We start from the raw sequence: 23,239 nt of genomic DNA, 5'->3' as shown, positions 1-23,239 counted from the left end.
ACAGGGAGCGAAAGGCTATTTACAATTTGTACAGAAACCAGATGGCAGTTATAAGAGTCGAGGGACATGAAAGGGAAGCAGTGATTGAGAAGGGAGTGAACAGCGTTGTAACCAATCCTAGGTGTAATTCAATCTGTATATTGAGGAAGCAGTATTAGAAAAAAAAGAAAAATTCGGAGTAGGAATTAAAATCCATGGAGAAGAAATAAAAGCTTTGAGGTTCGCCAACGACATTGTAATTCTATCAGAGACAGCAAAGGACTTGGAAGAGCAGTTGAATGGAATGGAGAGTGTTTTGAAAGGAGGATATAAGATGAACATCAACAAAAGCAAAAGAAGGATAATGAACTGTAGTCAAATTAAATCGGGTGATGCTGCTGGAATTAGATCAGGAAATGAGACACTTAAAATAGTAAAGGAGCAAAATAACTTACAACGGTCGAAGTAGAGAGGATATAAAACGTAGACTGACAATGGCAAGGAAAGCGTTTCTGAAGAAGAGAAATTTGTTAACATTGAGTATAGATTTAAGTGTCACGAAGTCGTTTCTGAAAGTATTTGTATGGAGTGTAGCCATGTATGGAAGTGAAACGTGGACGATAAATAGTTTAGACAAGAAGAGAATAGAAGCTTTCGATATCTGGTGCTACAGAAGAGGGCTGAAGATTAGATGGGTAGATCACATAACTAATGATGAGGTATTGAATAGAATTAGAGAGAAGAGAAATTTGTGGCACAACTTGACTAGAAGAAGGGATCAGTTGGTAGGGCATATTCTGAGGCATCAAGGGATCACCAATTTAGTATCGGAGGGCAGCGTGGAGGGTAAAAATCGTAGAGGGAGACCAAGAGATGAATACACTAAACAGATTCAGAAGGATGTAGGTTGCAGTAGGTACTGCGAGATGAAGAAGCTTGCTCAGGATAGAGTAGCATGGAGAGCTGCATCAAACCAGTCTCTAGGCTGAAGACCAAACCAATAGCATAGATATATAAAAGGAGGGGACTTGCAAGAAATAGAATGGAAATAAAAGTAAGTCATTGAGAAATGTGAATTATTATGTTCTTTGAGTATGGAGATTTACTGATAATCAAGAACAGAACCAGATTTAATTTCACTGGAAAATAATTTGTGATTTCTTGTTGAATTTAGAGAACTTCTGTTGCAGACTAATGATTCATAGAAGTTATGTGCAACAGAAGAGGGCTGAAGATTAGATGGGTAGATCACATAACTAATGATGAGGTATTGAATAGAATTAGAGAGAAGAGAAATTTGTGGCACAACTTGACTAGAAGAAGGGATCAGCTGGTAGGGCATATTCTGAGGCATCAAGGGATCACCAATTTAGTATTGGAGGGCGGGGGCCAGTGGAACTGAAGTGTGTCAGTGGTGTTGCTATCAGAATTATCCTCAACTTCTGTCAACCACAGTTTGACATTATGCTCCCAGTCTGAAGCAGTAAGTCTTTTAACCACATCTAACTGTGAAGACATACTTGCTATACAAGGACAGCAATGTGTATATGCATTATTTTTTTACCCTCAGTCCATTCTTGTCTAGTTTGTGTAGATTGTTCCTGTTTGAGAAGTTTGTAGCCCTCAATACATAATTAATTAATTATTACATTTTGGTAACATTCAATGAAAACTTTGATACAATTTCCTTTGTGTGTGTGTGTGTGTGTGTGTGTGTGTGTGTGTGTGTGTGTGTGTGTGTGTGTGTGTGTAATAACAAGTATTAAACATTATTCCATGTGCACAACCATAGTTGTGATACATTAAAAAATGGTATCGGGAATGGATGGGCCGCAGTGATGAGTTTTTAGAAGTGGACGGGCAGTATTCGTTTTGAGCCACAAAAGACTTTTCATTTTTTATGTTTTCTTGTGTTGTAACCAGTTCACTGTTCCTTTTGATATGTATTGTGTATCACCTTTCTGCACTATATACCTTAAAGATACAGGATGAGGAACCTTGTGAATATTTTTTCCAGTGCATTTTCGGTGTCTTGTCCAACAATTTATCGGTTTATCAAAGCTTCTTGAGCTTATTTTTCTGTGGGAGGTGGTCCAATCAAAAATTTTGGAGTCCATTTCACTGCCTGCTTTGAATTAATTTATTTATCATCTGCCGTATTCTGCATCTGTTTGTGTTTCAGTGACGAGCTCCCTGTGCAGCTGACATTACCTCGCGCTCTGAGGGAGGCACGGAACAGGCAGCAGCTTTCTTCCCTTGCATTGCTTGGGCAGGGTGAGTATGTCTGTGACCAATCTTGTCTGCGGTGTTACTATCAGAATTATCCTCAACTGTCAACCACAGTTTGACAATATGCTCCCAGTCTGAAGCAGTAAGTCTTTCAACCACATCTAACTGTGAAGACATACTTGCTATACAAGGACAGCAATGTGTATATGCATTATTTTTTACCCTCAGTCCATTCTTGTCTAGTTAGTGTAGATTGTTCGTGTTTGAGAAGTTTGTAGCCCTCAATACATAATTAATTAATTAATACATTTTGGTAACATTTAATGAAAACTTTTTTACAATTTCCTTGTGTGTGTCTGTGTGTGTGTGTGTGTGTGTGTGTGTGTGTGTGTGTGTGTGTGTGTGTGTGTGTGTGTGTGTGTGTGTAAAATAACAAGTATTAAACATTATTCCATGTGCACAACCGGACATTAAAAAATGGTTTGGGGGGGGGGGGGGTTGTAACAGTGGCCAGCATTCCCTTTTTATTGTTAGTCTTTTCTAACAGAACAAGACAAGTATTGGAAGAAGGGGAGGAGGAGATAAAATAAAGAAGGAAAACCATCACTAATTGTGATGGACCTAAAAATGAACGGCTCCCTCTCTCACATAACTTCTCTTTTATAGTCGTACCTACTAGTGTAAAAACTGTTTGCTGGATCCATTAGTTGAACTATTCAGCACAGTTTTATACTTTAAGTTTGCCAAAGGTTATGTAAACAATAAAACATTCTATTTGCCTGAATGTAAGCTGATTTTTTTCTCCAAAAATCAGCAATGGAAAATTAGTGGGCAACTTATGTGTGCAGCACCACAAACATTGCTATATTTTAATATCTTACAAACTTCGACTGTAGTGTTTGTTCATTAATTACTAATAGAATCAACACTTTCATTGAAGTTTGGAAATTAGTTGTTGTATATGATGTAACAGTGTAACTGTCTTACATTGTTGACATTTCATGTAGGTAGTGACTATTATCATGTTCAAGATTCTACACAAAAGGACAAGTGTACTTTTCTCAAACTGAGGAGTTAGATTTGGTTCGCACCATTCAATGTCCCCCCAGGGGGTCCACAACTCTTTTGTGGACACGTGCGTAGCGAGCACGGGACCCCGAGCTAATGTGGCCCTCCTTCCTTTTCCGGGCTGCATACCTTCCCTTCCCTTTCCGCATCCCTCCCCGTCCCCCATCTTCGCCCCCCCCCCCCCCTCACCTCTGTCTCTTTCCTTCCTTTCTCCCCCTCTGGGAGTATGGTTTGTGCCTACGTCCGGAGACGGACGCTCGAAACTGTTCCAAATTCCTTGCTCTTACACTTGCCAGTCCTCGTCCTTCCTCTGTCCTTCTCTTTTCCTTCCCTCTTCTCCTTGCCCTTTTCTCCGCTACGGCGTTTGAGACCCCCTCTTCTTTCCTTTCCCTTTCTCTTCTTTCCTCCCTGTGCGTGTCTGAAGGCCGACCCACGCACTTCCATGCGTAGCCGGTGACGGGGTAACGCGTAATTCCCCGCCCCGGGTAGACAGGTAGGACACGTACGTACCCCCTGGTAACGGCCAGGCCCAGGGAGGGGTGATTACCCGAGCTGATACCTTCCGAAAGTGCCGATTGGTCCCTCCGTCCGTTTGTCGGGAGGTGTGACCTGAGGTGTGAACAATCACCTAAGGCGGGTGTGCCCTCGGCGAGGGCCCCCACAAGGGAGGAGCGCGCCATCGGAGACGCCGGTAATCATGGGGGATTCTTCCGCAATGGTTTCCTCACCTTCCACTATGTCTGCTCACAAACGTAAGTTCACTGAGTCTCAGCCACAGACTGTTCTTCCATCGTTGCCACAGTTCCTTGTTGTTTCTCGGTCTGACGAAGGTCACGACTTTTCCACGGTCAACCCTTTCATTATACAGAAAGGTGTCGACGCAATTGCGGGTCCTGTAAAGTCTTGTTCCAGATTACGGAACGGCACCCTGTTGTTAGAAACACACAGTGCCCTCCAGGCTCAAAAATTGCTGCGTACTTCTCTGCTCCACACCTTCCCTGTCCGGGTGGAACCGCACCGTACCTTAAATTCCTCGCGTGGAGTCGTTTATACGCGCTCCCTCGATGGATTGTCTGACGAAGAAATTCAGCATTACCTGTCTGACCAGGGCGTCACAGCTGTTCATCGGGTTATGAAAAGGGTTGATTCGAACATCATTCCAACCCGCACTGTCTTCTTGACATTTGACAAAGTTCAACTCCCATCAAAAATCAAAGCAGGCTATGAGATAATTTCCGTTCGCCCTTATGTCCCAAACCCTACGCGTTGCTATCGATGTCAGCGGTTCAATCATACCAGCCAGTCCTGTTCCAATCCGGCCAAATGTGTTACTTGTGGCAAGGATGCCCATGAGGGTGCTTGTCCACCTCCATCCCCTCGCTGCATCAACTGTATGGGTGACCACGCTGCCTCCTCTCGAGATTGCCCCGTTTTTAAGGATGAAAAGCTCATCCAGGAAATAAGAGTGAAGGAAAAGGTGTCGACCTTTGCTGCTCGAAAGTTACTCGCCAGTCGACAGCCCACCGTGCCTCAGAAAGGTAAATACAGCGCTGTCCTTGCTTCTCCTCGACCAACAAAGGAGGCGGCCACGCAGACTTGCGACTTCACCTTTAGTACCACGGTCGTCAGATCGGCCAGCGCAAAGATCGCCTGTTCAACCTCACCCCTTTCGCCTGCCCACTCTATGGCTCACCCTTCATCGGGTTCTGTTAAATCTCGAGCCCAAAAGTCAGACGCCAAGTCTTCGAAAAAAGAGCATTCTCGTGAAGAGTTTTTACGTACCGCAACTTCACAACCATCGGTTCCTCCTTCATCTAAACATCATACTTCTAAGAAGGCTACGAAGAAACACAGTTCCTCTCCTTCTCCGCCAAGGCGTGTCCCATCTACAGCACCACCTGGCGGAAATCGCCCTCGGCCATCTTCTGTGTCGCCGAGGCGCACTGCTGGTGGCCGGTCAACTGGCCGATCGTTGGTGGCAGGAGCTGCTCCTGACCAACCTATGGATCAGGATCTTCTGCCTTCGACTGAATGCCATTCCATGCTGTCGGTCGCAAGCTCTGAGCAGTCGTTGAGTTGACAGCACCCTTGGTCACGTTCCTCCATTTTCTGTTCACCCTATGTCCATTATCCACTGGAATATCCGCGGCATTCGCGCCAATCGGGAGGAATTGTCGATCCTCTTACGATCCTACTCGCCGGTCATCTTCTGTCTTCAGGAAACAAAGCTGCGTCCCCATGACCGCTTTGTTCTCCCTCATTTTCAGTCCGTCCGATATGACCTCCCCTCTGTTGAAGGCACTCCAGCCCATGGAGGACTCATGATTCTGCTCCATGATACTCTCCATTATCACCCAATCCCCTTAAACACTTCCTTCCAAGCTGTCGCCGTCCGTCTTTCCCTTTCTGGATACACGTTCTCTCTTTGTACGGTATACATTCCATCGTCTACACCAATGGCACGAGCTGATCTCCTTTATCTTCTTGATCAGCTTCCGCCCCCCTATTTGCTGGTTGGGGACTTCAATGCCCACCACCCGCTTTGGGGATCTCCACATCCTTGTCCACGTGGCTCACTATTGCTAGACGTCTTCCACCAAGCGGATCTAGTCTGCCTCAACACTGGGGTCCCCACATTTTTGTCTGCCTCCACGGCAAATTTATCTCATTTGGACCTTGCGGTCGGTACTGTTCCGCTAGCTCGGCGCTTCGAATGGTTCGCCCTTGATGATACACACTCCAGTGACCACTTTCCATGTGTTCTTCGACTGCAACCTCAACTGCCATATATGCGCTCGCGTCGCTGGAAGTTTGCCCAAGCCGATTGGACACTTTTTTCGTCTCTAGCGACATTCGATGACCGTCGCTTTCCCAGCGTCGACGAGGAGGTCACACATTTTACCGACGTTATTCTCACAGCTGCGGAACGTTCAATACCACGCACCTCCGAATTGCCCCGGCGCCCTCCAGTTCCTTGGTGGAACGAGGCATGCCGTGACGCAATACGTGAGCGGCGACGTGCTCTTCGCATTTTCCGTCACCATCCAACTTTGGCCAACTGTATCCGATATAAGCAGCTCCGTGCGCGATGCCGTCGCGTCATCCGCGATAGCAAGAAGGCAAGCTGGAAATACTTTATTAGCTCATTTAACACCTTCACTCCCTCCTCGGAAGTTTGGAGTCGGCTTCGACGGTTCTCAGGCGCGCCTAGTTTCTCCCCGGTCTCTGGGCTCACTGTCGCGCATGATACCTTAGTGGACCCCGTCGCAATTTCTAACTCATTGGGTCAGCACTTTGCTGAGATTTCGAGCTCTTCAAATTACCCGCCAGCGTTTCTCCCGAAGAAACGTGCAGCGGAAGTGTGACATCTTGCTTTCTCCTCTCACAATCGCGAAAGCTACAATACTGTTTTCTCCATGCGCGAACTCCAACATGCACTCTCTTCTTCTCGCTCCTCCGCCCCAGGACCGGATGGTATCCATGTCCAAATGTTGCTGCATTTATCAACCCATAGCCTGCGTTACCTCCTTCGCCTTTATAATCGAATTTGGACCGACAGTACCTTTCCCAGGCGATGGCGGGAAGCTATTGTCGTTCCCGTTCCGAAACCTGGAAAGGACAAACATCTCCCCTCTAGCTATCGCCCCATTTCTCTCACGAGTAGTGTCTGTAAGGTTTTGGAGCGTATGGTGAATTACCGTTTAGCTTGGTGGCTGGAGTCCCGCAGTCTTTTAACACCAGCCCAATGCGGATTCCGAAAGCATCGTTCTGCCGTTGACCATCTTGTTGCTCTCTCCACTTATATCATGAACAATTTTCTCCGGAAACGCCAAACGGTAGCAATATTTTTTGATCTGGAGAGAGCATACGACACCTGTTGGAGGACAGGCATTCTCCGCACACTGTTCTCTTGGGGCTTTCGAGGCCGGCTGCCCCTTTTTCTTCGCGAATTTATGGCAGAGCGCACATTTAGGGTGCGGGTGAACACTACTCTCTCCCGTACTTTCTCCCAAGAAAACGGGGTACCCCAGGGCTCCGTGCTGAGTGTTGTACTGTTTACCATCGCCATTAATCCAATTATGGATTGTCTCCTTCCTGATGTCTCGGGCTCCCTCTTTGTGGACGATTTTGCGATCTACTACAGCTCTCAACGGACCAGCCTTCTTGAAAGACGTCTTCAAGGATGTCTCGATCGCCTCCACTCGTGGAGCATCGAAACCGGCTTCCGTTTCTCACCCAGTAAGACCGTTTGTGTAAATTTTTGGCGACGTAAGGAGTTTCTTCCGCCCTCCTTACATCTAGGTCCTGTCAACCTTCCGTTTTCCGACGTCGCTAAATTCTAGGGTCTTATGTTTGACAGAAAACTGTGCTGGTCCTCCCACGTTTCCTATCTTTCGGCTCGCTGTCTGCGTTCGCTTAACGCCCTCCGTGTCCTGAATGGTACCTCTTGGGGAGCGGACCGAGTGGTCCTTCTCCGCCTCTATCGCGCCTTAGTGCGCTCGAAATTGGATTATGGAAGCATAGTCTACTCCTCTGCTCGGCCGTCTATTCTTCGGCGTCTCGACTCTATCCACCACCGTGGATTACGTTTAGTATCTGGAGCTTTTTACACCAGCCCTGTGGAAAGCCTTTATGCTGAGACTGCTGAACCTCCGCTGTCCAATCGGCGGGCAGTCCTTCCGAGTCGTTATGCTAGCCATCTGTCTTCCATGCCTGCTAATCCAGCGCATGACCTTTTTTTCGACGCCTCCTTTGATGTCGGGTATGCAGGCCGCTCCTCCTCCCTACTACCCCCGGGAGTCCGCTTCCGTCAACTGCTCCATTCTCTTTCCTTCCGCTTTCCTAAAACCTTCTTGACAACTTGGGGTACAGCACCGCCTTGGCTCCGTCCCCGGATCAACTTGCTCAGAGACCTATGTCAATTTCCCAAGGATGGTACCCCTACACTTGTTTACCGTCGGGCATTTGCTGCTCTATGTGCACAAATGACGGAAGCCACATTTATTTACACCGATGGCTCGCAAACATCGTTAGGTGTAGGGAGTGCCTATATTGTTGGCGACACCCCAAATAACTTTCGGCTTCCCGACCAGTGTTCGGTTTATACTGCGGAGCTTTACGCTGTTCTCCAGGCTGTCCACTACATCCGCCGCCATCAGCGGATACAGTACGTAATCTGCTCAGATTCTCTCAGCTCTCTCCTAAGTCTCCAAGCTCTTTACCCTGTGCACCCTCTGATCCACCGGATTCAGGACTGTCTGCGCTTGCTCCACCTGGGGGGCGTCTCAGTGGCGTTCCTCTGGCTCCCGGGACACGCTGGTATCTGTGGAAATGAGGCGGCCAATATAGCGGCCAAGGCTGCAGTCTCTCTTCCTCGGCCAGCTATTCAGTCTCTTCCGTTTACCGATCTACGGAGCGTTTTATGTCGCCAAGCTGCTCATTTATGGCATGCGCATTGGTCAACACTTCCCCACAATAAATTGCGGGAAGTGAAAGCCCTTCCTTGCGCTTGGACCTCTTCCTCCCGAACACGTCGTCGGGAGGAGGTAATTTTAGCTCGACTCCGGATAGGGCACTGTCTTTTTAGTCATCGACATCTTTTAAGCGGTGATCCTCCCCCACTCTGTCCCCACTGCTCTCAGCTGTGGACGGTCAGACACCTTTTAATTGAATGCCCCTATTTTAATCCGTTACGCTCCCGTCTACAGCTATCGCCTGATCTATCGTCGATTTTAGCAGATGACACGCGCTCAGCTGACCGCGTTCTACAGTTTATTAGTGACAGTGAAATGACGTCAGTCATTTGAAGCTTTTTTTTGGGGGACAACCAACCCCTTTCTATAGTGGATTTTTAAGCATTCCTTCTGCCTTTAGTTCTCAAATTTTATGATTTTGTTCCCATTGCTGCTGATTTTAAATTTCGTTTTTTTCCTGTTTTCTATGTCACGGGCTGGGCGCTAATGACCATAGAAGTTTTGCGCCCTAAAACCACAAAAAAAAAAAAAAAAAAAAAAAAACAACCATTCAATGTCAACACTGGTGGTAGGGCGACAGGAGATTAACTGTCTTTGGATCTCTAAATTTCCAGCTCACAGCTATTTGTTATGTGAGCAGTATATGTAGTTAAGAAGCTTTCAAAAGACATGGATCAAGGAAAGCTGCAATTATGCAAAAGTCTCACTGTATTGTGCACAGCTTTTGTAAGTGGGTAACATAATACAGATTTTTCTCCACTATATTCCTCTTTCCTTCCCCCCCCCCCCCCCCCTTCCCGCCGCCCCCTGTGAAAAGTAATGGTGTGGCTGATATTTGGATGTGGCTTATATTCAGGCCAATACAGTTATCCTAAGTTGTGTGAAATGTACCAGGTGATAAAAAAGTCAGTATAAATTTGAAAACTGAATAAATCACGGAATAATGTAGATAGAGAGGTACAAATTGACACACATGCTTGGAATGACATGGGGTTTTATTAGAACCAAAAAAACTACAAACGTTCAAAAAATGTCAGACAGATGGCGCTTCATCTGATCAGAATAGTAATAATTAGGAAAACAAAGTAAGACAAAACAAAGATGATGTCCTTTACAGAAAATGCTCAATATGTCCACCATCATTCCTCAACAATAGCTGTAGCCGAGGAACAATGTTGTGAACAGCACTGTAAAGCATGTCCGGAGTTATGGTGAGGCATTGGCGTCAGATGTTGTCTTTCAGCATCCCTAGAGATGTCAGTCGATCACGATACACTTGCGACTTCAGGTAACCCCAAAGCCAATAATCACACCGACTGAGGTCTGGGGACCTGGGAGGCCAAGCATGATGAAAGTGGCGACTGATCACACAATCATCACCAAACGACACGCGCAAGAGATCTTTCACGCATCTAGCAATATGGGGTGGAGCGCCATCCTGCATAAACATCGTACTTTTCAGCAGGTGTTTATCAGCCAGCCTGGATATGATGCAATTCTGTAATACGATTGTCAAGCGCAGTCACTGATGTTTTGCTGTCCATCCCCATGTCATTCCAAGCATGTGTGTCAATTTGTACCTCGCTATCTACATTATTCTGTGGTTTTTTAAGTTTTCAAATTTATACTGACTTTTTGATCACCCAGTACTTAAAGGTGTATGCTGAGAATTGTACTAAGTTTTCGGTTGAACATTTCAGAGTTCTGGCGGTACCCGATGGCAAACCCCCGCCCTCCTGAAGTTTCCCTGCACCAGCAGCAGCATCCTCAACAGCAACATCCCCAGCAGCAGCAGCAGCAACAACAACAACAGATGGTGGTCGGCACACTGGAGAGTGTGCAGAGGATGCAGACCAACACCGTCGTCAGCGTCGGCACCGGCACGACCGACCAGACATCGCCGAGCAGTGCAAGTGCCAGCTCCCTCAGCAGCTTCGGGAGCGGTATGCGTGTTTCTGCTGGGGACTGTGCTTCTGTAGCTTTCTGAAGCTTTGCAGTGGCCATCTGTACTCTACGCTCAAAGTTTATCTCAGTAATACCTATCGGAAACGTTCGTAGGAAGTTGTGGGGGGTGGGTGAACAACTGATTATATAGCTGATTGTGTAATGAAGTTTTCTTTCCAATCCCAGGAGGAGTATTTTTAACTGCGTGTTAGAGTGTGATAACGCTACCACCACCACCACCACCACCACCACCACCACCACCAACAACAACAACAACAACAACAATAATGTAATGTACACAACTCCCAACTCCCAAACTCTCGGTCCTGCCAGAAGCAAAGCGAACAAAGATATACTTAACTGTAGAAAAATAGTTTTGATCTGCTTTTTGTAAAAGACATTATTAATGTTGTAAGTGATTATGAAAATTGTTATAGTAATAATTGACATTGGTAATGTTTTCAAGATTACAAAATATGTTTGACAATTTTTTGGTATTATGATACTTTTTCCAGTTAGGTCTTCCATACATATTTCCAGTGCTTTGTTCTAAAAAAAAGTTTGAGGGTACTCCGACACTGGATATAATGCAGCGAAAATTAGTTATAACTGAAGCACGGGATACCACCCGTCTGCTTTTAGCCATGACGTCAACAACATTTCAAACTACAAAAAAAATGGTATCTGACTCTTCAGTTGATTTAGCTCAAATGAAGCAGGCGATACTGAGAAACATACAAGAGAATGTGGTATCGAACACTTCAGTTGATATCACCTCAAATGAAACACAGTTTGTTAGTTTTCTGCTCATCTCGCACCTCCAACTTAACTTACAAGTTGCAGTGAAAGACAGGACACACTGTAAAACTTCACACAACCGACAAGAACGGGACAGCAAGCGCAAACGAATAAAGAACAACAAAACAAAAATGGCAATGAATCGCGAAGGATCATTGCAGCGGGACTATAGAGACATCTGTCGGTAGCTCGGCGTTTGAGCGTACGCGTATCCTTTTAGCACTACCGTCGCCTTCTATTAGCGGGTGAGGGCACTACACGCACACTTGTCAAAATGGCTGCCAGCAATTCAGTTGTTGAGAACATTTACCGCAGCTTCGAAATGCTTGAAACAGTCAATGACATCACTTTTCCCACCAAAAACTGCACTGGTATCGTTCGTATTGCAATTACCAACACGAAAAAATGAAATAAAAAATTTATGTCCGTGAAATAAATCTTTGGCAATCTTCCAAGTTCTCAACATCGTGAAAAAGTTACTCTGTTGATGAAAAAGTTTAGGGGTACGCATCCCCCAGCATTTCCCCAGAAAAACAGCACTGCGTATTTCTACATAAACAAGTTACATATCCACCTGTGTGGATGTAAATTAAAGTAAAAATTACTGTTTGCAAAATGTTATTGGTTCAGGTGGCAACTTTATTATTTATTATGTATCATTGGCCTATACTAAAAAAATAAAAAGTATTCCACTGACCAGTTCTGTTATAATGTGAATTACAAATATATGATAGCGAGTTAGACAATATTTAATAAGAGACACGTAATCACACTCAGGGAGCCGGCAGAACAGCAGCTGCGGAGGCACGCCGACATCGGACGTCCTGGGACCCTGCGAGTCGAGGCCCGTCGTGCTTGAGCTGGCACCGCTGTCGCCCTCCCCCTCCAGTGTGGGTGACGGCCAGCCACACCACACTCTCTCCACCTTCAAGGGGGCATCGGTGTCCACTGACAGTGGTGCGTACCAGTACTCCGGCAGCAACGCACTGCTAACTTCTTCTTGTCTGCAGCAGATGTTGTGAATTCGATGTTCTCAATTGTTTTGTAGACTGTTTGCCTGGAACGACGACGATATCTTCTGTGTGTCAGAAGTGGTGAAAAAGTATCATTCTGATACGAATGCTTTATCACCATGTAATGTCGAGTAGCCAGTGTGACGTAAGATGTCGTTGTTTTGACAACATAGGGATCAGTGTTTTTGTTGACAGTGCAATAGAAACCTTATGTCACTGCTTTGTGGTGCATAAGTTCGTAGCATTTTTCCGTAAGTTTGATAAACACAACAGATAATTTAGTCATCATATTCTCTTTCACTATTTACAACAGTCTACCAAAGCTGAAGTAACTTTTATATTCGGCAACTATAGAAATCACGTGGTTTTAAAGCGAAGAACTCGTCGAGCTGCGTTTGGAGCACATCTTCGTCCGGAAAGGAAATTACTTGAAGGTTGTTTGATAGAGAGCAGAAAGGTGACAGTCTGAGGGTAGAAGATGAGGTGATAAGGTGAGTGCAGAGTGACTTCCAGAACCAACTCCTCTATAGTGTTTTTTGTCAGTCTGGCTGAATGTGGGTGGGCGTTATCGTGGAGTATCATGACTTCATGCAGTCTTCCTGGTCATTATTCGTGGACTGCATCTGCAAGACATCTCAGTTGTTGACAGTAAATGTCAGAAGTGTTGGTTGCATCTCAGGGAAGCAATTCATAGTACACCACACATTTGCCATTCCACCAGATGCATAACATAATCTTTTGTGGATGCATGCAGGTTTTGGTTCGTGGGGTTGCTGCTTTGTTTGGGCCCAGTGATTCCTTTCTTTTCATTATGTTATCATAGAGACACCATTTTTAATCATCAGTAATGATACAAGATAGGAATAGTCAGTGTTGTTCACAGCAGTTGATGGTGGGCAAACAGAGGTGCACGTACGGCCACCCACCTGCTGATTTCTATGATTTTGGCTTAGAGCTTGGGTTACCAGTACACTCGATTCTTGACCGTTTCCCATTGCGTGCAAATGTCGCATGGTGGTGTCATGATCACAGTTCATTATGTTTGCCAGTTCTCAAGTTCACAGACATGAAGCATTGTGCATTAATGTATTTAAATGATTTTCATGAGGCCCTGAAAGTCTCGGAGAGCGTGGAGTGTCACTAATGTCAAAAGGATCCTTCTTAAAATGAGAGAACCATTTTTTTCCATGCCGTGACCATTGGCATTATCCTCATACACACCACAAATGTTTCTGGCCACTTCGGCTGCTGTCGCCTCTCCATTGAACTCAAACAGAAGAATATGTCAGAAATGTTCAGATTTCTCCATTCAACACTCCATTTTCTAGCATCCTCATCTTCTCTCTCTCTCTCTCTCTCTCTCTCTCTCTCTCTCTCTCTCCAGATGACAAATGGCAATATATAAACTCAAATAGCAACAGTGAACTACAAATAAAAATGACAGTCGATAAATAAACCCATAGCAAACGGAATACCAACATGCAAAACAAAAATGCTATGAACTTAAGCTCCAACATAGTCTGATAATGACCACTAGCTGGTCAAAATTGGTAACTGCATTTTGAAATGTGTTTGTGTGTGTTGTCACAAAAAATAAGACAAGTTTTTAAAGCTGAGTGGAATTGTTAGAATGTGTAGTGATATTTTTAGCAAACAAAAGTTGAAATAGCAGGATGTTTTAATCAGCAGTAATGGTATCTTACCTATTACATATAAGTGAGATTTCTGACAGGCTTATAATGGTTAATAGCTTTCACAGGTGTAAATTAGCATTCATTGATTCATTCATTCATTGTGTTCTGTAGATTCTTTCAAGAAGGGGAGCCACCAGGAACATGGGAAAAGCCAAAGTATACATTAACAAGAGACAAAGAAATCATAGAAACTTATTCTGTATACAGTCTTATCAGTAAATTATCACAACAACTCTCAATGCTATACACACACATGCTGTCTAAGCTTAAGTGAGTAAGTTAGTAAGAGAACTGCAACTTTAAAAAAATCTGATGTCTTCTCAGATATACAAGAGAGCTGCTGTTCACTTGCTATTAGTAACTTAATGTGTACTTCATTACACTGTGTCTTTTTTTTCTGAGGGAAATATGTGTGTACAAATTTAAAGTCTTTTTTTTCCCAAGGAAATACAAATATACAAATTTAGATGCTATGTCCTAATTACAATACATTACTTCTTGTTGTGTATCTTTACAATAAACGTTGCTACTTGCTACAGAACTTTTTCATTCCCTGTTTGTAGGTATCCAGATAAATTAAATGAGTGGTTAATAAAGTATATTTTTAATTTTTTTATGAACTGGTAGGAATTCCCAATTTCCTGCTTGGTGTAGGATGGGAAATTATGGAAAACATTTACTAAGTACTTAACTCCACTCTGAACATTACACATGGAGGAAAGAGCTACAGTTTTAATTTTTTGTCTTTGAGTACGGAGAATTTACTAGGGCACTGGGCTCACCATCCAAACCCTCTTAGTGCTGCTGTGATTAAAGGCTGTACTTATAGTTGGACTAACAGCCCAGTCACGAGCTTGTGCCACAGATTTTACTTTGTTGTGGCTGTGTATATCACAGTTCAGCTAAAACTGATTTTTATTATCTGCAACAAGTACCATAAAGAATAAATGTGTTTGAAATTCAATGTAACAATTCAGAGATCTTTAAATTTACTTTTGATGCACTGCCCTAGAAGACAATTCCAGTAGAAAGCAGGGCTTGAAAATGTACAAAATAAGCAGGTCAATACAGTGAGAGATGCTTCTAAGGATGTTAGACATTAAACTGACCGTCTTGATTACTTTTTTTAAATGGGGATATCGAAAAAACTCCATTGAATAATAAAATAACCGTAAAGAATAAGAAACAGTTTTTTAATGTTTGAGGTGCTTCCAGTATAAATTATTATCCAGCTGTACTCCAAGGAATTTTACACTACGGTTTTCATTGAGTGTGTGACCAATAATGTTTACATCAGGTGGAAACAGATTAATCTTACTCTCTGGGACCAGAAAGAGTTGCCGACACAGTCTTCTTTTTATTGTGTATGTTACAGGTTCCCTCTTCTTATTTGATTGCAGGCAGCCCCACGAGTACTAGCCCTCCGGTAGCCACAGCCCCGCCACCCCGAACGACCAGGCCCACCCCACCAAACACCCTGAATCTCGTCTGTGCTGCAGCTCCAGGTCAGTTTTAGACAGCTTTTTTTAATGGCGCTTGCCTGGCATCGCCCGTCTTGATATTCTATATATTTAGCAATGACTCTCATCTCATAATTATATAAAAGATATTTATAATTATGAAACCACTATCCAAGCCTTTAAAAAATAAATGTTGACATCCTTACTTGCAGTGTCATACAGTGTTGAAATCTACAGGATGTCCATAATTAAAGTTCCAGTTTCTAAACACTGTAGAAAGAGAACCACAGCTTAGAATGTCGTCAAATTTGAATGTTCAAATTTCAGCCTATTACTGATGCAGGGGGGGAAGTGACGAACAAAAATTAATGAAAATTCTTGCAATAGAGGACACTGCAAGTGTCATAAAATATGCCGTCCACCATTTTCTGCCACAAGTTGAAATCGAGAAACAGCGTGTTCCACAGCAGATTGGAATGCCTCGGGAGTCACGTTCAGAATGCATTGTGCAACGTGTGCCATAAATTCAGCACGGAACGCAACTTTTGGATAACCCCACAGCCAGAAGTCACACAGATCAGATCAGGTGATCTGGACGGCCAGACTGTAGGAAAATGATTGCTGATAATTGTAGCATTTCTGTAATGCCTGTGCAGCACTGCTTCACTGGCTGTGCAATGTGTAGAGGAGATCCTGCACACACATCCACACGGATGAAGCATCGGAATGACGTCGGTGCACAAAAGACACTTGTAGCGCTTACCAGTGACTGTACTGATAACAGGATCCACAGGCCTCATCGGCTCGAAAAAACGTGACCGTATGATAAACACTGGAGTCAACCTGTGCCACACAGTGGCCTCTGCAGAGTCAAGTGGTACTGGTTGATGTATGTGCAGATTGTCCATTGCTCATATTCTGCAGTTTTGCGTAGTGACATGTCCTCGGAGAGGAAAATGGTCGTCATCTGTCCACAGGATGTTCCATGCCCATTCATAGACCCCTTCCGTGGAAGCAAAAAATTCCAGCCACTGGTTCAGCCACTGTTCTCGTAAAAGACCTTTATCAGCAGCGTGTGATCTTTCGTGGATACAACATATTGGGTGTCTTGGATGTAAATTGAGGAACAGTCATGGGCAAGGCATCTGTTGGTGTGAATAGTCTGCCAGATACAGCGCCATCTATTGGTCAAATTTTTGTTAAATGCTGTTTTGTTCCGTGGCATTTCCCCCATAAACAATAGGAAATTTGATGACATTCGAAGAAGTGGCTCCAATTTTACAGCGTTTTTAAACTGGAACTTCAATTACGGAAGCTGTGTAAATGACAGAAACAAAATTTCTGTGCCTTCCATTTTACTCTTTAAATTGTTATTTTGACTACTAGAAGAGACAATCCAAAAGTTACACATGGTGAAAACAAAGAAATTAACTGAAATTCAAATCTTACACAGTATGTGCATTTTAATAAAGATAATCAGAATTTGTAAAAAGAAATGTACTGCAGAAGTTGCAGGTCTGTTATTCTGTATTTAGTTATGTCAACAAGTGTATTAGGTGTAAATGTAATGCAAATATACAAAACTGTACAAAGGCAGTGCCCTTATGTAATGATGCATTTTGTATAACCTTTTGGTGTGTGTCCACTGCTGTGGTTAACTGTTAATGGCTGCTTCTTTGGTGGATTCACTCGATCCTGAGACTTCAAGTGCATGCAGAGCACAGCACCAGTACGGAATGCCCACTGCAGTGGACTTCCTGCATTTGCAGTGTCAGGGCTGATTGAAGACACCAAAGAAGTGACCATTAACAAGTGTCCTCTGCATTGGACATGGCGCATAACAGGATAAATTAATTACATCTGACTACTGAGGAATAAATACATACCAGTTTCTAATTTAGAAGGTTATTAAAAAAAGAAACTAATGGAAAAATATGTTTAGTCAGATAAGCTAAGTTGCCTAGTACTAGTCCAGGAGAAAGATTGTACATATGTAGAACCATCAAATTTAATTCTTAAATTCTGTGACTCAGTGTATGCTTTCAAAATTTCAATTTCTCCCATTCACCGTGGTTGCAATCACTAACTCCTCTCTTGTGCCTGTAGCAAGTGCCCTTATTCTGGGGTGTAGGTACTTATCCTCCATTTGATTTCTTACAGTATGATATATTTAGTAGTGTTGACTATTCACTTTAGACAATATTCAAAACAACAAAGGAATTACCTCTACTAACATTTGATACATATTTTGATCTTGTCTTATTGTCTCAGTTGTCATTCACATTATTTGGTATATTCTAGTTACATAATAATGAATCAAATGAATTATTAGCCTGTGGTTTCTTGCAGCTTCATGTGGTGAGAGCATAATTCTGTATGGTAACATACCTGTAGATATAAACTTCTTTAAATTAGTCATCACATATTTAGTGTTGGCAAATAAGATTTTGACAAGTTACCTCTCAGCCTCGATTTAATCACCAGAAGCTAGAGATGTTGCAAGATGATGATGGTGATGACTTGGTGCAATGTAAATGTAGACTGTACAAATTTTATTGCTGAATAACTGTTATGACCAGCCTCAAATCACTCTGTAACTTACGGTGCTTGGGGTTCAATCAAAATGAATTTTTTCAGGGATATAAGGTTTGTGCTACTGACTGTAGTTCTGTTAATTCTTTAATTCTGTTACTTATGTGCAGGTCCTTGTATTTTTAATTGACAATTTCAATGTGTAGTAGAGAAGAGTGGTGGAATGTGACTACAAACTTATTCCAAAGTGCTTCAGTTATCTCAAATTATAAACAAGATGTGCCACCATATGTCATAGCAGGTTTTATATTAGTGAAGAAATAAGGTCATGACTTATTTGAGGAGGAATTTTGGGAAAAAGAAAGTCAGGTTATTACATAAGTGACAGAAGCAGAATTATTTTTAGTGATTTTGGCTGCATATATCCAGTGTGTCCTTCCAAGTAAACTCGTACATTGGCAGACGAAATATTGTTGTCATGCTGCACAAACTCTGATCATTTGAAACATCCAGGTACAAAAAAGTAACAGGACACATCATACACATCATCGTTTCCAAATTGTTACAATCTCTGAAGCTGCTAATTAAGTAGTTTCAAGGTGTAGATAAATTTATAAATAGGAGGTAAACCCTGTATTTACATTTTCTCATGATAGAAAGTAAATTATTGCTGTACATAATTCGATTTTGATTTTTGATTTTAAGAAAAGGATAGCACCTGCATTTGCAACATTTCTTGCTAAGAAAAAGGGAAACCACCTGTTAACTGTCTAGCTGGTAATTCTATTGCCATCTCATTATTTTATTTCACTCTGGTGGATACACATCTGCAGTTTCAGCTTTGTAGCCTTTTCAAGTGATACATTGTTGTCCTTACTTCATGCCACAATACGTATTGATGCACACTTGTACAGTGGCGCTCAACTTCCGGGTAAGCCAGCCTGGGGCAGTTGTAAAAATTTTCACTGCCAAGTACTTGGCTGACCGGGGGCGGTTGGTGATGGCATACAGTTGCTGATCACCAGGCATTGCACCAGTATTTTGGTTTGAATATCAAACAAGCTCGGTGGCCCCACTTGGTGCTATTGGCTACTGGTTGTGTGACAGCTCTGGGTTTTGGGTTTCACTCTCTCTCTTCCCTCAACCCCCCCCCCCCCCCTCCCTTACACACACACACACACACACACACACACACACACACACACACACACGTAGTATTACAGATATTGTAATGGAACATGTTATTACTGAATAAACAAAAAAAATGTGGGAACATCAAATTTTTGGTTTGACCATTGAGAAACTGTCTTCTTAATGCAGCTTGTATAGTATATTAGAGTATCAAGTGAAAGTATAATTTAGGTTATCAACAGTTTTACAGCTAAATATACAGTGTAGCTTAATTTCAAAAGGACAATAATGAATCACTTGAAAATGGCCACAAAGTCAAAATCACAGAGTTTATTCAGAAGAAAATAAAACAGCAGTCAAGCATTATAATTCAGTCAGTTCTATATGACAGATGGTAAGAAAACCGCTTGTTTTTATTTTTTCACTATAGAGACTGCACAGTCAACCAAATTTTTACTTTATGAGATCCAGTCTGCTAGATTAATTATGAATAGAAGAAATATCTGGGCTCTCATGCACACGATAAAAATGTTCTAGTATTTTAAAATGTCAAGGAGACTGTACTACTGATTGACATGCATAAAATAAAAGCTAACTTAGGTTTTGGAACTTTATTTCTTGGGGAGGAAAGGAGGGTAGGTTAGGAAAGGTTAAAAAGTAAGAGCAGGTCACACATATATTCGAATTAACTCTGAGAGTGTTATAGTTATGACATTAGAGTGAAATAATTTGCTGTTTGTTGCACTTTCAGCTGCACCTCTTGGCCCTCCTGCTGTGATTAGCCCAGGCACAGCCACAACGGGAGGCAAGACCCCACCTCCACCGCCTCCTCGATGGGCCAAACCGTCGGTCTCGGTTACCAACAACTTCACCGTAACGACAACTGTTACATTTAGTGTGAACCAGAACTCGACGACACCCCCGGCGCACGTCGAAGTGTCCTGTGTGCAGGTGAGCAGTTAGTTCTGTAAGTAGCAGCTGAGGCTGCAAAAGTAGTGTTAGAAAAATCCAATTGTTCTTTACAGTGATGTTACCCTGCAAGATATTTTTCGAGAAAACTCAGAGCGTTTGTAACTGGTGGCAAATTTCTGTGTACAGTACAGGCTTATTGATAAGTACCTCTGGGATTCCAGAAGATGACTGTGTACCTACAACACATACAGGAAGTACGCTGAGATGACAAATGTTGTGGAATAGCGATATGCGTATATACAGATGGTAGCAGTATCACATACACGAAGTATGAAATGGCAGTGCATTGACGAAGCCGCCATTTGTACTCTGGTGATTTGTGTGAAAATATGTCTGATGTGATTATAGCTGCACGACTGGCATTAATAGACTTTGAACATGGAATGGTAGTTAGAGTTAGACACGTGGGCCATTCTATTTCTGAGGTTGTTAGGGAATACAATATTCTGTGATGTACAGTGTCAAGAGTGTGCCGAGAATACCAAATTTCTGGCATTCTCTCTCACCGTGGACAACACAATTGCCAACAGCCTTCACTTAATGACCGAGAACAGCGGCGTTTCTGTAGAGTTGTCAGTGCTAGCAGACAAGCTACACTGCATGAAATAACCACAGAAATCAATGTGAGATGTACGTCGAATGTATTCACTAGGACAGTGCGGCAAAATTTAACATTAATGCGCTATGGCAGCAAACGACCAACGCGAATGTCTTTGCTAACAGCATGACATTGCCTGCAGTGCCTGTCCTTGTCTCGTGACCATATCGGTCGGACAGTTCTGCATTCTGGACAGTTCAAACAAAATTCATGATACATAATTAAGAGGTCAGTTCGTGCACAAAATGCTGCTCCAGCAGCACTGCCACAGTTATGGACAGCTATGCAGTCAGCATGGCTCAGTATTTCTGCAGGGAATTTCTGACAACTCTTTGAGTCCATGCCACATCAAATTGCTGGACTGAACTGGGCAAAATGAGCTCCGACACAAGACTATAATGTATCCCTGACTTTTGTCACTTCAGCGTAAACATTTATCAGTGGATAGATTGTATCCAAGATTTTCATTCACTTTACAGGCGCCCAGTAAGGGCACCATTTCTGCCACAGTAAATTTCAGTACATATGTGCAGTTCATCGAAGTCACTGATAAGAATTGCCCGAGAAGGCACAGCAGCAGCCTACTTTGGAGATGTGTTTATTGGGTTGATACTCTAGCAAAGAATTTTTTTTCAGCCTGCAACTGCAGAATAATATTGCAGCAATGAAATGTAAACAAGAGAATAACACCAAAATAAAACTTCATATTGTGGGGAAAATTTTGCGAATGATAGTTTGAGAAGCATTACTTTAAAATTAAATTTTCTTTTACCCAAATGTATTAAGTTACATGTGAGAGTGTACAGTGGATTTCGTGAACCACGAAGTGTTTGACTCTCATTCAAAACTTAAAACACTTTGAAAACCAGGATATCTGGGAATTTTCTTTTTTCATCTCCTCCCTCACATTCTATACGAATAACCCTGTATATCTACAACATTTGACTCAATGATCTTATGTCACCATCTTACGTACGGCTATGCTGGCTAGAGATTTCCATACTCTTTGTCTCCTTTGCCATCTTGTCAATGCATACTGTCCCTCACATCTTAGTGCTCCTGCCTGAACAGCACAGCAGAAACACCAATTCCCATCAGAGCAAAATCCTCAATGTCCCACTCCATCACTCAACTGCTTTCTCAAAGTCTATTCAGTTACAGGAATCCAACTCTAGAATGGTATCACTCACTACACAGAACTGAATAATGTCTCCAGCTTCAAAAGACCGCAAATGGCAAATCTGCTAAATAACAGTAATTTACTTTGTTGTTTTGTAGTTTACAGAAACTAAGTACCTTTCTTTCCTATCAGATCTTCCTCTTCCCCAAAGTCTTTGACTTCTGTAGTCTTCCTCTGTGCTCTCTGTCAGAAAATATTACTCTTGTACACTGATAAATACATTCTGAATCTACTACTTTCACCAGTTATTGTATTGTTATTGTTTCCCGTAGTAGCAATATACTAACACTATTAGTTTTTAGTCAGTTCAGCTACTCATATTGCCGTGAGACACATTCAAACTTTGTTTCAAATTATTACTATTTATCATCTTGAAATTCTCACTTCTTTAAATAACTTTGATGAAAAAGTTCTGTGTTTGTAAAACTCTGGTCTGATGTAAAGGAGACATGGGCCTCAAGTTACAGATCTCACCAGGTTAAGTAAATTAATTAATTAATTAATAATTAAAAATAAAATAAATAAATAAATACAGTAACTACTAAAGTTATGCACAAACCAAAGATGTAAAAAAAATACTTCTCATTTGATGTCTAATTTCTTGGACATCCATCTTAAAACTTCGGTTGTCTGGCTGAAATCAGTTTGCATGTTGCCTATTCATACAACAGGCCTATGATAAAAGTTTCTCTTTTGGTATTGACATAACAATTTGCTAACATTTAAGTGTATTGACAGAACTGAATGCTATTTTGTCAATAGCTAATGTGTTATGTTATTTATAACTGCCCCAAAGATATGTATATTTGAAGTTTTTTCTGGTTTTACAAGAAATGTGAAATTGGAATCTATAGGCTGCAAAAAACTACATGCAAAGTTTACTTCACTTCCTCAAATTTATACTCTATTTGGAACAGTTCCTTTGCTCTGTGTGAATGTGTGTTAGTGTTTGATAACATTAGTGGTATTTTAAATACATAACATGTTATTGCAACTAATCATCATGAGGCATCGTTGCCTATTCCAGTCAATCTGCTTACCTTCTTCTCGGTTACTCCATGCTACTTTGCTCTGATAAACACTGTCCTCGAAACGTATTGTATTTTGATACAATTATTTTCATTAGTCTTTAATATTATCATTCATACCTAAGTTTTGTTTTGTGGA

At 42.4% G+C, this 23,239-nt stretch overlaps 1 protein-coding gene across 4 annotated transcripts in view; it reads left to right on the top strand.

The window, feature by feature from the left end:
• Nucleotides 1–23,239, top strand: part of LOC126424745 (protein sprint) — a 551,880-nt gene that overhangs the window by 462,497 nt on the left and 66,144 nt on the right. For all 4 annotated transcript variants that reach the window (XM_050087464.1, XM_050087463.1, XM_050087465.1 and 1 more), the window contains 5 exons: nucleotides 2,162–2,253; nucleotides 10,451–10,693; nucleotides 12,270–12,449; nucleotides 15,600–15,704; nucleotides 20,074–20,273. In XM_050087464.1, the coding sequence (XP_049943421.1) occupies nucleotides 2,162–2,253; nucleotides 10,451–10,693; nucleotides 12,270–12,449; nucleotides 15,600–15,704; nucleotides 20,074–20,273 (820 nt within the window). The remainder of the gene's footprint in view (nucleotides 1–2,161; nucleotides 2,254–10,450; nucleotides 10,694–12,269; nucleotides 12,450–15,599; nucleotides 15,705–20,073; nucleotides 20,274–23,239) is intronic.

This window comes from Schistocerca serialis, chromosome 10, assembly GCF_023864345.2.
Source record: "Schistocerca serialis cubense isolate TAMUIC-IGC-003099 chromosome 10, iqSchSeri2.2, whole genome shotgun sequence".
NCBI lineage: Eukaryota > Metazoa > Arthropoda > Insecta > Orthoptera > Acrididae > Schistocerca > Schistocerca serialis.
This window is presented reverse-complemented; position numbering and strand designations above follow the sequence as displayed.